Source organism: Temnothorax longispinosus, chromosome 7 (genome assembly GCF_030848805.1).
Source record: "Temnothorax longispinosus isolate EJ_2023e chromosome 7, Tlon_JGU_v1, whole genome shotgun sequence".
NCBI classification, from domain to species: domain Eukaryota; kingdom Metazoa; phylum Arthropoda; class Insecta; order Hymenoptera; family Formicidae; genus Temnothorax; species Temnothorax longispinosus.
The window spans coordinates 18757424-18774629 of record NC_092364.1 but is presented as its reverse complement, the minus strand read 5'-3'; the positions used below and the strand labels follow the sequence as shown (position 1 = coordinate 18774629).

Below are 17206 nucleotides of genomic sequence, written 5' to 3'. Positions count from 1 at the left end.
CACAATTAGAATTGATATCATCTTTTTATATTTTGTAAATTATTAAAACTATTTTTAATATATTAATATAATAATAATATATTAATTCAAAACTTTTTAACTGATATAAAATTAATTGGATGTAAAATCATTATTTAGATTACTAACTAATTGTAAGAAAAAATCTTCTATTTCATAACAATAAATATATGCGTGTATTAGATCTTACGTCATATTATTATTTTAACTGGATAAAATCCAGTTATCAATTATCTCAATTGATATGTTAATTTATCACTCACCAATCCCGATGCGCAACAGCGGAATGATATCTGCCACGTAGCTACGTTGAACAAACAAATATAGAATTCATATTAAAACAGTGTTAAAAAAACTCGATGTTTTAAAACAGATAATTCATATAGCGCATCAAACGTTTTATTTATTATTTAATTAAATATTTATTTAAATAATTACACATTTTCCGAAAATAATATTTACAAGAGAGACAATCAATTTTTATAAAATATTAAATTACTCCTTTTTTTCCAACTATTATTTCTAAATCATGATAAAATAAAAAGGCTCAAGAATAAAAAAAAAAATTACTCTTGCACAAAATAAAAATTAATATTTACCGCAAAGTTGTTCCGCTGGTGCCCGATGTCTCTCGCAGGCCACCTCCTCCTCTAGGCTGTCCTCTCGGGTTGTCAGCTTGAATTTCATCGATGCAACGATGCGACTTCCCGCGTCATTATTTTATAAAACATATAAATAAACGATTAAATAATTCTTACACGCATCAAAAACTTCTTATTTATCATTCAAAATTAAATATTTATTAAAATAATTATACATTTATTGAAAAAGATCTTTACAAGACTGAACGTTTATAAAAATTCAAATTATTTTTTTTTAATTATTATTTCTAAATCGTAAAATACGGTAAAAAAAATAAAACAACGCAAGAATAAAAGAATTAAAAAGAATTACTATTACACACAAAAATTTTATTAAATAATTAAACCTGCAATACACTATATATACAGTATTATATTACATATTTAGTACATTATCTAATAAATAAAATATTTTAGATTATATTTTAAGATTTTTTAAATACACTTAATAAATTATTTGTGACATGACTAATATTAACAAATAAATATAAAATATTACTTGTTAATATATCAAATATTTCTAAATAATTAAAATTTATAATAGTATATATTATATCAGGATTTGATTTTTTCTTATCAAATTTTATACAAGTTGATATCTAAAAAATGCATTATCATTAAGATGTTATTCTTTGATTAAAAATGTATTGAAATTACGAATAAAACTTGCGTGTAAAAGTAATTTTTTTATTTTTATTTTAAGCATGTATTTCTTTAACTTCTTTCCCATATATTCGTCCTAAATTAAATATTTCATAAAGTGGTGTGTAAGCAAGCAAGCAATATATACATATATATATATATATATATATATATATATATATATATATATATATATTTGCTTTTTCGTATAGGTTTGCCATATCTTGTATGATACTTTCAATCATTGTATTCTAATGATTACTTGTAATCGCGCGCCTTTAATAAATATTTTGTTTGTTTTAGAAAACAGATGTGAGTGCCACAAAGAAATAACAATACGGAAAAAAAAGAAGAGCCAAAATTAAGGAAGCAAAGACCAAATGTATCAGATCGCGAGGTATATAAGCATTTAATAATCTATAATCTTTTATTAATAATTGTTACTGATGGAAATAAATATTTATTTGCGCAGTGTCGTTTTCAGATCACTTTATAATATAAAATATACATATATGATATATATATATATATATATATATATATATATATTATATATATGTATATACTTACCAATTAAATAAGTTGCGATGCCACTCGTTTCGGAGCCGATCCGTCTCGTATTCGTCGCGTTCTGAAAATAAAAAGAGAACGTAATTAATATGACGAAGGCGCTTTATCGTCTCCTGTTCGGCAATTTCTTGTACCGAAAGCGTCGCGGCGCGGCGTCGCGGCGCGTCCTCGATATTCGCGACATTCGAAAATATGATCGCTTTCGCGATTACCCTGGCGACGCGTCTTCTGCCGAACAAGTACGTGTGTGTGTGTATCGCGGAAAATACGTATTTTCAAGAATCATTAATACCCGAGCGACGCGTCGAATCTATACTACGCGATAGATACCACAGTGAATAATACATGCAAGATCAATATGTGTTAAACTTACCAATTAAATGATTCGCGACGCCACTCGTTCCGGAGCCGATCCGTTCCGTGTCCGCCGCGTTCTGGAAATGAAAGGAGAGCGTAATACGTCATCAAAATAGCGGAGCCGCTTCGTTTCCGCGCGCAACTTCACGCGTCAAAAGCGCCGCGGCGTCGCTACGCGTTCCGCACCTAACTTAAGTTCGCGATCATGACTTTGCCGAACTTTGAGAAATCAAATATTACTAACTCGCTTATTACTACGATTGTTCTTTTGCATTCTAGCGAATAGCGTATTAATATTATTGGCAAATATCCACGATATTCGCGGCACGACACTGGAAAATACGATCGTCACTTTCGCGATTGCTCGTGTGACGCGCCTTCGGCCGGACAAGTATCGCGGAATACGTATTTTTAAGAAATATCAATACCCGAGCGCTAAATCTATGTTACGCGATAGATACCGCAGTGAATATAATGCATGCAAGATTAATATGTGTTATACTTACCAATTAAATGAGTCGCGACGTCGCTCGTTCCGGAGCCGATCCGTTCCGACTGTCCGCCGCTCTCTGGAAATGAAAGGGAGTACGTCATCAATATGGCGGAGGCGCTTCCCGCGTTTCCCGCGCGCCGCGCGGCAACTTCAAACGCGCCGCAGCGTCCCGTTTTTACTTTCCCGTTGATGCATTTGTCTCATTTTAACAATAAATGTTATACGCTTGCCTTATATAGCAGTCATTTTTCGCTTTATGACCCAAGTTAAATATACAAGTTGATATTGTAGGTAGAGATGAGCGATTTTGCGATATATCACTGGCACCGCAAATTTTTTTCTTAAATTGCAATGTGATATGCAATTGGATTTTTAAGAAGAAAATGATTATGCCAAATAGTTCGTTGAAAATGGGTACGAGTGACGTATCAAACAATTCAATAAAACGGTATCTAGCAGAATGCCAGTGTGGCTCTCAGGTTTCTCTCTGCTTCACACACACACACACACACACACACAAGTGCGAGAATAATTTATAAACATTTAATAATTGCATCACATTACGATAAACGCGTATATCGTATTTTTTCGCGATTGTGATTACTATTTCGCAAATTATATACACAACCGAATCGCTGGTATATCTTACAAAACTTCGATATTAACGTCATTTAAATGCCAATTTTAACAACATATTACTCGATAAGATGTTCGGTTTTACAAGCGAGGTTATCGCTCAAAACGTCGTGAGAGAATAATATCATTATTAATATTAAAATGTAAAAAAAAATAACGCCCCCGGGTGGGCTCGAACCACCAACCTTTCGGTTAACAGCCGAACGCGCTAGCCGATTGCGCCACGGAGGCAAGTTCATTTTGCTTGCTATCGTATAGTATATAACGTAAAATATAAAAAATTGTTTGTTTTTAAATAATTAACAATTGATAATATTAATAATTTACTTAAACATCTGATAAAAATCACAAAGTATTGCTGATGTGTAAAATATGTTGATAAGCAAGACTTTATATATGTATTTGACAAATTTCGATACTTAAATTAGAGCTATGTAGATATGATCGAGGTAAAAAAGTAGCAATAAAAGGTGCCAGTGTATCATTATATATTTCTCCGTATATTTATTATAATCATGTTCATCAATTGTTGTCTTTCATGCGATTCTCAGCATCTTTTCTTTGCATTCATTTGTAAGTTGCTTCTGTCTTAATTATAATATCCGTTTATATATCTCTCAATACTTGACACGTGTTGTTCCGTTCGTCTCATTACAGTATTTTTAAAACTCTAGCGTTTCCGGCATGAAAATATACATGTAATGAAGCCTCAGCTAATTGTTCTCTTCTTGGCCTATCAATTTATAGGGAGTGATACATCTCAGAGATGCTTGTGAGGCATCGGAGGCTATACTTTGAATTCGTAACTGCTCACTACCTGTTTGACTGCGTTGCGAATTAATTTATGCAATTTATATTTAAAAATTACTTTTTAATTGCGCTGAAGATGGTCCCGAAAAAGGACCGAAACGTTATTATTATTATTTATACATTATTTATATCAATAATACATATTTTATATTTACAATATTTACAATATACGCGCCTTATAGTTACTGCGTTTGGCTCTTATTGCCATTTTTTTAATTTCGATTTGACTATGTTCAAAAGAGCTTTTATAATTGTATCATGTATATGTATATTGATAATATTTCTAAGTCATGACAATTTTTCTCCTTTAAAAATAAAATACGTGATAGTAATAACTTGATGTTATAACGCTTATGGATTGCAGGTCGAAGAGATAATTAAATTAACCCAGATAAACGGAAAATAAAGATTTCTTGTGTATTATATTTCTCTTTCTACTCCCACGCTATCGTCGTGCTATATTTTGTTATTGAACAAAAATTGTATTCTATATTATTCAAAATGGTGCTTGGTACTCTTAATTTTAATAAAAAAAAATATGTATTTTATATAGATTCAAATTATATTATATAATTAAAGATTCACACAACGGTATAAACTTTGGGAAGTTTCTCTTTATGCGTGCCGTCCATGTGTCCGCACACGCCGGTCACGTGACCTTGCAGAGTGGTGTCCAACATCAAAGTTACGCTGCTGGGGGTCCACATTACCATCACCGGCACTCGTTGAGACTGGACCATGAGATGTTCGTTGTTCTCGGTGAGTCTGCAAGCGAAAGTTATATTTTAATACAATCAATTTCTCTTAAAGTCTATACTCTTCTATTCTTAAATTCTCCTACTCTTAAATTCTATACTATTCTCTTTTAAATTCCATACGCGACCGATTAATCGTTGTACTCACTTGAACGCGTAAGAGTTCGGTTCGTCTTTCGGCACCACGACTCCCTTCTCATGCTGATTGACTACATTGCCGTCAACGTTAACGACTGCATTAAACTCGTTTGGCATGATCTCCATCTCGTGATCGCCAACGTGCATCTTCACTGCTAGCTTGGTACCTTGCACGGACTTCACGAAAATAGCGTACGTCTGATCGATGTGATCGCCAGATACGAGGACCCATTTATCGGACATCACGAATGGAATCACGCCCTCGTCTAGGGTGATCAAGACTTGCGGATAGACGGTGCAGATCTCTGTGAAAGACAGGTATTCAATGAAATTAAACTGTTGCTCGAATTCTTTATGGATAAATAAACAATTTATAAATGAAGAAATATCTCATTTTGAACGCTAAAAATTTATTAGTATTATGATGTAAAAAACAGAAATTTATTTGAGAGTAACGACTTACTAGCCTGGTCGTGCTTTATTTTGTGCATAACAGCTACGGAGAAACGAGTATTATCCATGGCAGCGTGCCACAATGAATGTAGCATCGGTTTGTCTACGACCATGCCTTCAAAGAGATGTTGCTGCAAAGGAACTTGAACGTACTCGTATCCGCTGACCGGAGTGACGACGGTTGCATTGACGTGGCTCAGATCGGAGGAGTACTCGACTACGACCTTCGCGTTACCGCTTTCAACACGGTCCACGATGTACCTCACATGTGGCAAATGCCATGCGCGAATATGATCTTCGATCATGGCGATTTGCGATAATACCTGCACAGGCACCTGAAAGAATCACACTTCTCTGCTTATATCTGTGATATTAATATCTCCACGATAATCTTCTCCACGTTTGTGCTAGTCTCTATAATATTTACAAGTACATAAAAAAGATATTTCTACATCTAATTATGGGATTAAACAATGGGATGCTTAAAAATGCATAAAACAAATTCAAGAGACGTTTGTAAAACTAGAGAACTAATTGAAGGTCGTATTTAACATACTTTTGTGTGTTCTTTATGTATTTTTATATTTTGAAATTATATCAAATTGTTAATATGTTACGAATAATGTATTTATCTTTTCTTACCTTTTTGTACGTTGCGTTAATGGTGTACTTCTTCATGGTCGTGTATTGTAAAGTCTCACGGACGCAATTCATGGTTTTAGCAACGTGTCCCTGCTTAATCTGGAATTGCGGATTTTGGATGTCTTTAACGCAAGCACCATGCACGTTATTGTGCGTCATTTGCCTCTTCTGTTCTTCCGTCAACTCGCCTTTAACAGTCATCACGATCATCATATCGTCGCGGATGCACTTATCATCGTCTGTGAATCCTGCTGTGATGATCACCTTGTTGTTGGTCTCCTCTTTAGTGGTATCGACCTTCAAGGGATCCGTCTCGACGACTGGATAGTTCTTCTGAGCTTCTACGCAGATCTAGAAATAGAAGCCAAAAACGCACGTCTCATAATCGATAATACTACTTCAATTTTATTGAACTTATTTATTTGTAATTTGAATCTGTTTTAATTAATTAAAATAATTAAGTTAAGTTAGACGTACCTTCAAATTCTTCTCTCCCGGAGTCTGTCTCATCATTTGAACTTTGACGTTGTTGACTATGTGTCCCCGAAACATGTCAATATTCACATTCATGTCCCATGAGCGGACGGACTCGTTTGTGGAAGCTGCTTTTGCATCGAGGGTACCGCGTATGTTGATTTTGTTGCTGCTAAGAGCGTGCATCTTTTCATGAATGTGATCGACATCCTCCATATTAACTCTTACGTTCAAATCAACCTGGAAAAGAATTTAAGGGGATAAGAATGCCAATATCAATTCTGTCTTTCAGATCGAGGTTTTTGACTGCTTACATGTGACGTAGGATAAACAATGCTGGGTTCAGCCTTCATGAGAATTCCACAGTTACCCATTTGCGGTGAAATGTAGTCGTTAATCAGTTTTTGGCGGACGCCCATGAAGTATTGGAGGAGCTTCGAGTTCCTAATGAACAAATCGCAACATAATAATTTTTTTCGAAAAGTTGCATTGACAATATATAAAAAAAAGTTTAACTACAAATTGTGTTCTTTTTTGTGATATAGAAGAAAGACTACCACACAGCAACAATAAATATCTAAGTAGATTATTGCATTTCTGGTCTATTACTTACCAAGTGTTCTTGTGTTCCACAGAGAGAACACGCTGCCATTCCTCGGCGTTAGTCATCGGGGTGATTTCGTTCTCGCAATCGAAGACCGACATACTATATTTGAGGCCCACGTCTTTAGAGTCTACGGCGACATGATGGTTCTTTTTCTCGCCGGTGCTAACGACCGCGTGATGATGGCAGGTAGCGCAGCAGGTCTTGAGAACGTCCTGTTCGTCCTCGGTGACGGTCACCAAGTTCTTCGCGTAGAATCGCATTCCGGTGACCGACAGTTTGTTGACCGGCAATCTCGGCATGGTGATCTTCAGACTCTTCGCCTCGTGATTGTAACCGACGCTCATATCTACGGGCAAGGCGACATCCAGGACGGTGGCGCGGCGAATCGAATGCCAAACATCGACGATCGGATTGTAGATCGACATGACGTATTCACCATGCTTCCAAACCCGAGCATCGACGTTGAGCTTCATGCTCACGGACGGCTTCATGACCTCGTTGCGAATGTTGTCAAACTTCAGCGACCACAGCTGCGGTATCTTGGTACTGAGAACTGCCTGTAGACCCATGTCGGTAGGCACTTGCATCTCATAAAAGGTTTCATATACAATATCCTGGAAATTGCCAACCACTATTTGCTTCAGCTGGTATACTTCGTCGAATATGTTCTTGAAACTATTCTGGTCAAAGTGAGTGGCAACGACGACAACACCGTTCAGCGTGATGCAGATGTCGACGTGAATGGGTCTCTTCATCGGCATATCCTGCGCGGCGCGAATCAAAAGATTTTGCACATTCTTATTGTTGAGATTTTCCATTGTGGTACCGACTAATTCCTTCTTGACCATCTTTATGACCTCGTCCAAACCGTAGACGCTCCAGTAGATCTGAAGAAAATTTATATAGAACGCATGAATGTAAAATATCGATAAAAATACAAATGTTTCTTTTACTTTTAGAAACTTTTACGAGACGTGTCAAAATTTTGTGTATAGTAAAGTTTACGCTCAGTTGACATATTACTCACGCCTATTTTGTCGACGGATTTACGAGCAACCGAGGTGTGATGTTCGAAGTATCCGGCGACTGGCATACCGGTCGATTCATCGAGAACCCAGGCGTCATTCCAGGATTCGCCATATTCGTAAACAGAATCGATATAATCAATGAAATGTTTATACGAGAGCTGAGTGGTGACCGGTCTGATTCTTGTGAAACGTAAGAACTTTCTGGCCATTTCGCGCACTGGCAAGAGGCAAGGATCCACGGAATTGGCGAGACCTTTCAGGGTAGTAACATGATAGTTGTACAGATGGTTGTTCTGCTCGTGTACCATGAACCAGTATATGTTCATGATACGTTGCATGTTCGGCATCTGGCTCATCAAGACATCATAAGCGACAATCCTGACGGACAGCGGTAGAGTGACATCAGCGAGAATAGGCCAGAGTAGATTGTGAGTGTACTCGACTTTATCGGCGACTGCCTTCTTGATGGCCCAGATTGCTTGAACGCGAATATGAAGTGGATTCTCGGATATCATAACTTCACCACGGATGATCGGCTCCAAGAGCTTTTCAATGTTACCCACTTGCACGTTTTTTATCGCCATCAGATACACCACTCTCATCTCGTACGATTGCTCGTCTGAAACATTTGCGTGTGCATTGTTAAAAATGATAAAATTAAATGAAAATTTCAGAGTAAATTAAACTTTAAATATATATTTGTACTTAACAACGTATAAGATCCATTTTTGCTGCGTGCTTCTAATGTCTAAATACATTTAAATACAATGCTTACTCTTGACATGATCGAGGAAACGGTGAAGATATCTCTCGAGAAGGGGGTTGACGACGTCGCTGTGCTGATGTATGAACGTCTTACGAATCAAAATGGAGAAGCAGAGGATGCTGGCCTTCTTGACTTGCGATGACACGGTGCTACCCAATTTCAACAGATCTTCCATTTCCAGAAGCAATCTCTCGGATGGTACTTTGACATGCATCGGCAATTTCATCAACATCACGACGGCAGTTTCATCGGTCACTTGATGCTTGCGGACAACATTTCGTACGAAGTGGCTGGCAGCGGTCGTGCCCACGGTTGGAATCATTCGCAGGAAGATATTCCTTTAAAAATCACAATTATCGTTTTATTACGTCGCGTCAGACAAAATTATAGCTATTAGATTTTTTTCAAAATAATAACAAATTATTTTCTTGATCCTCTAATACTAATTGATTTCATTCATTTCATTGTAACACAAAATAAGGGATGATCATATGTTACTCACTTCATCGTGACTTCCTTAGGCGTCTTCGAATCCTGTATGGCGTTGTAAACTTGTTCCAGTGAACCTAAATCCATATAACTCATAGTATGCTGTAGCCTGTTGATGGTTTGCCCGTGCTTCCATTCGGGTTCCTTGGCCTCCAAATGATTTTCCTCGAGGTATTCAACAGCTTCGGCCAACATCTTCTTAAGTTTAGGGATGAGCGCGTCCAATTTCACAATATGTCGACCATGAGAAAGATCTTCGGCAGCATGGAGAGCGTAATTTCCTAATGGCTTATTGAAAGTGATATCGCGAATGACAGGCACGTTCTGAACATTCACGGCCATCACAGGGACTTCCGTCGTTGATACTACGGAATGCAGATCCAAAGTAACGCTGAAATAACAAATAAAATTAGCATGATCGCCGGTGCAATTAGTGCAATAATTATCGTATAATTACTTGGTCCACAGATAGTGAGCCTCAGATCGGGAATTATAAGGGAAGTAATTGATAGCCGAGTGAGCAACCAGCCGCTCGATGACAATATCATTGTCCTGTTGTTTGATCTCGAAAACTCTTCTGGCGGAAGTAGTCATGTCATCCTGAAATTCAAAACAAAAATTGATTAATTATAATCTATCTCAGCCGGAATTCAAATAAACGTTTGATAGACGAATAAAGTTCTGAAAACAAAATGATAGAAAATTACCACAGACTCCACGTGACATTTCTCGCACTCGAAATGATCGAAAACACGCTGAACGAAATGGCTGCAGTTCATCAAATCGTGCATTTTTGTGACCACGAAGACATTAGCGTTCTCCGGATTCATCGGGTACTTCGGATGAACATCGTAGGAGACTTGGCAGGTACCGTGGATGGTGTTCTAGTGGTAACAACCAAAGAGAACATTTTGAAACAGAGCCGCTTTTGTTGGATGTTCCCATCAGTCGTTACCTACCTCATGGGTGACGAAAGCGTGTGGCTTCATCGGGGCTTGCATCTGGATGTGGCCCAGATCCAATTGCAGCATCGAGGCGATACCTTGTTTGATGTTCCTGGACCAGCCGCTCTCGGCTTCCGGCATTTTAATACCTTGGAGCTAAAATCGATCGTTCAATAGATCGCATGAGTCTTCCACGAACGATTTTTATGTCAAAATGTCACGTCAGGAATTCGTCGGACATTTACCTTGCCACGTTCATCGTAAACGATCACGAACGGTTCTTGGATTTGCTGTGCGGCTTCTCCGAGTTCGTGGAGAATTTCGATCGGCTCATGATGTACGGCGACCATGCCATTGTACATGCCATGCTTTACGTTGTTTAATTTGATGTGATAAGCATTATTTAAAGTCGGATCACTAGTATCCTTCTTTACGTAAAGTTGTCCGGCGAGAGCGAACTGGGAGACGTAATCCGCTGGCTCAACAACTCCAGCTTTCACATCGGCATGGTAATTGTAAATCACAGTTTTCTCGGCAGGAAAATGTACTGAAATATTATGAAATATATATGTATATACCAATATAAAATATTATAAGTTAACTTGTCTATCAGGTTTTACATTTATATCTTAATCTCTCTCTATTCTGCTTTGTACTATTTATTTGCTAATTGAAGCAAACGTTTCTGAAGTATAGCGTTACATTAATAAATATTACCTATGATCTGCGATTTTGAGAAAGATATAATAATTTTGCATTTAATAAATAGTTTTACATTTAATAATTTAATAAATTAAAGTGTGCATCGAACTATTCTCATTATTACGTATAGAAAAATATTTGCGACTCATGATGTAGCAAATTAATATAATAAAATTTTTCCGAAAAAATGATCTTAATATTAATAACGTTGTTAAATATTAAGAATACAACTTGTTTATACTGATTTGTTAACAAATGTTTTTTCCAGTATTTTATAAAATAGGAAAAAATAGGGAAAAACTTACCTGGTACCGCACATGCGGCCGTTAGGCACAGCAGCAATACTGAAAACATAATTTATATAATGTATTATCTAGTAAAAATACTTAAAATATGTCTGTGTGAAGAGAAGAGACATATTTGAATCAATATATTTATTAAGTAACTAAAGTAAAGCTTTCAATATACATCTGAAAAAGCTATACGAAAATGCAAATGGGTTCGTCAAGTACTTTTTTCTTTTTCATCCAAAGGGTTTCTAAAAATGTAAGATTAAAAAGAATAAATTGCTTCGTGACTTGAGAAATATTGAACGAATGACAATATAAAACAAATGTGAAACTGGACAAAACACCTGTGTTAATTTCTCACAATTATGCACATTGCACTTGTCGTCCAAGTTGCGAGAAAAAAAGAAGAAAAGACGAATTCCGTCGAGGCGCAACTCGACTTACCAGTAAGGGTATTCATCATAACGTGACCCCTGATGTAAGACTGGTAGCGTACGCGAGATCCTCTCGCTTTTATAGGACGCAAAGTTCGCCAATTGCCGGTAAAATACAAAAGTGCAGGCGAGCCGATAACCCCGCAATGAAAGGGTGTTACACGTTACGGAGAGAAAGAGAAAGAGGATCGTGTCGGTAATCAAAGAGATAACCCTTTCGGGCATCAAGCCCCACTGCAACTGTTCACATTAAAAATGTACGCATGTATATTAAAAATAATTCGCATATCAGAGCGATCGTGATACGTCTCGACACTTTTTCACCCTCAATCTCATCTTCACCGGGAAAAACTTTATTTCCCTCTCTCTCTCTCTATCTTCTCTTTCTCCCTCTGTCTGTCTAAATTACACATGCATTTTGCGAGTTTATCTTTGTGTACCACATATAATCGCACCACCGCTCCCCCGTGATTCTTATTATGGACCGGAAAGAAGAGATTGCCGAATATTTCTGGGACACTGCTGCAGTCCAATCCAAGTAATCGGTATCTTGACGATAATGAGCGACGACAATAAGTCTGTAAATCGAATGAGAAGCATTGGAAAAAATATGATTTTGTAAGAAGTCGATTTTGCGAAGACAATAAAATGTGTGAATAGCCGGGACAAATGTATTAGAAGAAATACTGGCTGTTCCTTGCCAATAAAAAGATCCTTGCCAAATGATACGAGCAGACAACGCAGAAAGTATATTTCTGTCTCTATAATTTTAGAATATGACTTATTATTAAAGGAATACATAATGTTGCAATTTTGTGTTAAACTGCTGTCATTAGCAAAACCAATAGGAAGATTAGATAATGTATTTATTGCGGTAGAGGCCAATAAATAATTTACTCGTTTCCTCACTTATCAGTCATTGAAGTTATAAATTCTGTTTTGTCACTTGCATTTTTCACGTTGCAGCAAAACTATTTATAACAACTCTGGAGATGGCTTTTTTTTTAATACATGTTTCTGTATTAATTATGATAACCATGAATTATAGTCGCGAAGTTAAATGAACAATTTTTCCATTGATCGCATAAATTAAATAATCATCGACAGTTTGATAAGGCAAAGAAATTCAAAAACGATTACGTGTTTACCAGCGTTATTACGTAACAGCAATAACACACCACGACACGCATAAAATAAAATTTATCTATCGGTTCGTTACATATATATGTATGTTATACTGAGTATCTTCGAACAACCAAATGTCCTTTTATTGACAGATTCTTCGGACTCGATTTTTCCTGAATGAAAATGTCGAAGGAGTTCATTATTTGTCGCATCTTTCCAAAGTCTTTTGCATCATGTATATTTGTAACTGTGTCTCAAATTAAAATTGTCTTGAAGCAAATTTTACCTAACATTAACTGAGCTGAACGAAGAATTAACTGATAAATATAGTATTTATTTGATTTTTCAAAGTTTAATTCGTGAAATATGCTTCTTTTCTAACCCCTTAATTATAACTTGGAAATTATTGATACCTCGATATTTTTCTAAGAAAAAATTGACTCTAAAGAACCTGCCGTTAATAAAGAACATCCGATATATATAGTTTTAAGATATTATTATTAATTACCTTTATCTACAATTTCACGTTGGATAAGTACTTGTTTTTATTAAACAATAATTACATACGTTGACCCAACAGATTATTTCAATTTCAAGCATTATGAAGATAAACCAAATAGCATTTTCTTCTTACTGAGTTCAAATATATTTTTAGTTTCTCTGCATTAAGTAGAATTTTCAAGCATATTATAAAAATCTATATATAGTACAGTATACTTCTGCATTAATTCTGTATACAGTGTCAATGTGTATAGAATTAATTTTATTCTGTATCATTCTTAAATGTTTAATAAGTAATTGGCATATTTAAATTCTATTTGTACTGGTACCACACACAACGTATGTAATCACGTTATTGGTAAATGAAGCAATTAAAAATCAGCGACGTGATCCGTTGTGGTTATTACTGTACATGATTTATTGTTCTAATTATGAGTGCTTGCGCACGAGAGAGGTATCGGTTTACATGATTAATAATATCTACCACTGAACGATTAAAATGGTTTCATATTTCAATTTGTTGCGTCACATAAGAATTGCAAGGTGGAAGTCGTTGATTAACACGTCGCATGATCTGTCGAAATTAAAAATTATCAGATTCTCAGTTAGGAGATGTCGCGGTAGCTTCAAGGTTGTCAGCAAGTAGTTCCATATGCTGCCTGGCTATCGCTGTGACCGAAATGCGTTGTTTTCGGTGAGGAATTCTTTGATAAATTTAACAGATATCGAGCGTTAACATTATAGGTCAGCATAAATTAAAGTGAAGACAAAACAACGCACACTCGCCGCTCTCCAGAATTAAAAAAATTATAATAAACGCATTAATATCAATTATTTTGATTGTAAAGTGAATTTTTAAAAATTAACTTATCTATATATATCCTGTTAGAATTAATTAATGATAGATTGTAAAAATATTCTCTGATTTTTCAAAAGCAAATTATCGATAAGGGTTCGTAGACAAGGTATTCTCAGAGGAGGAAAGATTATAGAAGATTTATAGAAGACAACAAGGATTATGGGAGGAATAGTAATTTTATTACATACCTATTGAAATAAATTAACTCTTCTCATTTTTTATCAAATAATCTTTTAGTTTTTCTATCGCCTTGCTGCGATGAGAAATCTTGTTCTTTTCTTCCTTCGGCAGCTCCGCGTAGGTCTTATCGTAGCCCAGAGGTTGAAAACAAGGGTCCCAACCGAAATCCCTGGAACCTCGCGGACTCACAATGGTGCCCTGAGTTCGGCCTTGAAATAGGTGGACCTCCGAGCCTTCGCCGGAGCAGTAACCAAACGTGCAAACCGCTTCCGCCGATTTGTCCTCAAATCCGTGGAGCATCTTGTGAAGTCCTTCGGGGCCCAGTGCCTCGAGGAACCACTTGATGTAAGGCCCCGGAAGGCCCTTCAGCGCATTGAAGCAGAGACAGGTATCTTCGATGATCACCGGACCTTTTATTAGGTTCGCCGCAGCCCGACACTTGTCGCGACATATATCGTCTACCTCGCCTTGATACTCGGGCAGATCGATCTTCTTGCTCGTTATCCATCGAGGAAAGTCTTTCCCCAAAATGGCGATAAACTCCTCCAGCTTCTTCGCGTTGCCCGTTACGAACACTATTGACAGCGACATATTCTGCAACAGAAGACACGTAGAGCGTCAAATAGAGCGTGTATTATTTTAACTAAAATTTCTATGATTAATGTTGAAAAAATCTTTTTCTACTAGGAACACACCGTCGACTTACGGTTGACATAATATTATATTATCAAATAAAATAAAAGGACAGAGCTAGCAAACAAGGTTGGATGTTTATATGCGTATATCCAGCAATGTAAGGATATAATGAATTATTTTAACGGAAAGACGCAAATTGTTGAGAATTGTTGCATCCAACGAAAAAAACTAAGATTAATTAATTGTAAGCCGATACGTTCATATGTACGTGAGAGTCTCTTATAGAGTCGAAAAAGATGTCCATTGTTCTCACGGTTCTGATCGGAGTGATAGTGTAGGAGACACGTGAATATAATATCGTGCATATAAAACCCGTACTATGAGAGATTCGATAAAATTAGTCAGAATTTTAAAATAGCTATTATAGCTACTTTGCACGATCTCACATTTCACGGGTCTCGTACACTATCACTTTATCAGAACCGTGAAAATGGTAAACATCCTTTTCGACTCTAACAAAAAAGGAGTCTCTCAAAACAAGGTCACATACATATGTAATATATCGGCTTAATTATAATGCGTGATTAATCTAAGTTTTTTTTGGTTGGAATACAACTCTAAACAATTTGCGTCTTTCCGTTAAAATAACTTGTAGTATCCGTACATTTGCACACTCATGATAACCATATTAAAGGTTGAAAAACGTTTGCTTTTAATATTACTAATGTATAATATATCTTAAGCTTTTAATGTTACTAATTTATATATGCATATCTTAAGCACTAACATCCAGCTTTGTTCGCCAGCCCTGTCTCTTTTGTTTATAATTAATACAAACGTGTTAATATTTACTTTTACATTTATATTATCAAATTCTGTAAAAAATAGTTCTAAACTACGATTTCTTTGATATAAAATCCAGTAAGTTATTACAAAATAAAAAAAATATATAGAAAGATTTAGAAAAAAATGTGTATATTCTCATTAACAGGATTTCCCCGTTTTGTAATAATTCAGTCTGCTTTATATTGTAAAGAATAAGTCAACTATTTTAACTTCAGTTATTCTTTACAAAATTTGACACAATATTTTACATTGGATTTCTACTTTTAAATTGTATGTATTAGTTAAAGATTTAGTTAAATTACTTTAGAATGACATTTTCATACTGTTATTTGTTATAATTTTATTATATGTAAATTATATCTTCACCGTTTATTCTTCTCATTAACAAGATTTCCCCATTTTGTAATAATCAGTGTGCTTTATATTGTAAAAAATTAGTTAACCATTTTAGTTTCAATTTTACAAAATTGGATAAGATAATATTTTTTACATTGAAATTCTAATAAATTGGAAATATTAGTAAAAAAAATTTTTTTTTAATTTACTTTAATTACGTTAGAATGACATTTTTATATTTTGTTATAATTTTATTATAGATTATATGTTCTCAGCATTTAGTCTTTCCTCGATTCCGCGCGCTTTTCACATCTTTCAGATTGGCAGCTTTCTTGTCTAGAACAATACATGTAAACATGTTATGCACTTCGACACGCTGGACTTCTGTCCATGATTTGATCTCAAAATAATGTGAATATGACGTATTCCAAATAATAAACCATCTCTATTAGATATAGACCTTTGATGCGAAAAAGAAAACTCTTACCTTCTCGATTGAAAAATCCTCGTTGTCGCTCCTAACCAAGAAAACTGCAGCCAGCGCGTGCAACGTTGTTTTCTCGATCAAGCTGGCCAACTTCACTCGGATGAATCGCGGAATAAGGCACGTTGTCCTCGTTCATCAACTAAAATGGAAAACTACTTCATTATTTATAATTAAAAGCAATCAACTATAATATAATATTTTACCTTCCACATCTAGAATTATCTTATGCTATTTCACATTGCAAAAAAACACAAGTATCGACGTTTTTTTCTCCTTGTCCGCGTATGGCGCTCCGATGAACTTTACGACATGCTATTCTTGTTACCGACCGCGATCGACGGCGGGCA

At 35.8% G+C, this 17206-nt stretch overlaps 2 protein-coding genes, 1 long non-coding RNA gene and 1 other non-coding gene across 7 annotated transcripts; all 4 read right to left on the bottom strand.

Moving 5' to 3' along the window:
- Positions 1–614: 614 nt before the first annotated feature.
- LOC139816276 (uncharacterized) lies at positions 615–3206 on the bottom strand. The gene is made up of 4 exons (XR_011732985.1): positions 2735–3206; positions 2245–2305; positions 1872–1932; positions 615–721 (listed from the first exon to the last, which is right to left on the bottom strand). It is a non-coding gene; the product is annotated as an uncharacterized lncRNA (long non-coding RNA).
- A 308-nt stretch (positions 3207–3514) lies between these two features.
- Positions 3515–3588, bottom strand: Trnan-guu (transfer RNA asparagine (anticodon GUU)). The gene has a single exon. It is a non-coding gene; the product is annotated as a tRNA-Asn (tRNA).
- A 973-nt stretch (positions 3589–4561) lies between these two features.
- On the bottom strand, positions 4562–12017 carry Vhdl (larval-specific very high density lipoprotein). The gene is made up of 16 exons (XM_071782727.1): positions 11900–12017; positions 11471–11509; positions 10709–11010; positions 10479–10619; positions 10227–10403; positions 9977–10119; positions 9533–9910; positions 9040–9368; positions 8264–8883; positions 7243–8123; positions 6944–7073; positions 6633–6869; positions 6156–6506; positions 5524–5848; positions 5071–5365; positions 4562–4932 (listed from the first exon to the last, which is right to left on the bottom strand). The coding sequence occupies exons 1-16, from the start codon at positions 11916–11918 to the stop codon at positions 4749–4751; spliced, it is 4551 nt and encodes a 1516-aa protein (XP_071638828.1). The 5' UTR covers positions 11919–12017; the 3' UTR covers positions 4562–4748.
- A 233-nt stretch (positions 12018–12250) lies between these two features.
- Positions 12251–17172, bottom strand: LOC139815666 (inosine triphosphate pyrophosphatase). 4 transcript variants are annotated; one of them, XM_071782731.1, is made up of 5 exons: positions 17063–17172; positions 16860–16998; positions 16403–16708; positions 14563–15148; positions 12251–12467 (listed from the first exon to the last, which is right to left on the bottom strand). In XM_071782731.1, the coding sequence occupies exon 4, from the start codon at positions 15143–15145 to the stop codon at positions 14576–14578; it is 570 nt and encodes a 189-aa protein (XP_071638832.1). In that variant the 5' UTR covers positions 15146–15148; positions 16403–16708; positions 16860–16998; positions 17063–17172; the 3' UTR covers positions 12251–12467; positions 14563–14575. The 4 variants fall into 4 exon arrangements, with proteins under 4 accessions (XP_071638832.1, XP_071638830.1, XP_071638833.1 ...); XM_071782729.1 differs by lacking the exon at positions 12251–12467 and having other exon boundaries at positions 14532–15148; XM_071782732.1 differs by lacking the exon at positions 12251–12467 and having other exon boundaries at positions 14532–15148; positions 16591–16708.
- Between the last annotated feature and the right edge of the window lie 34 nt (positions 17173–17206).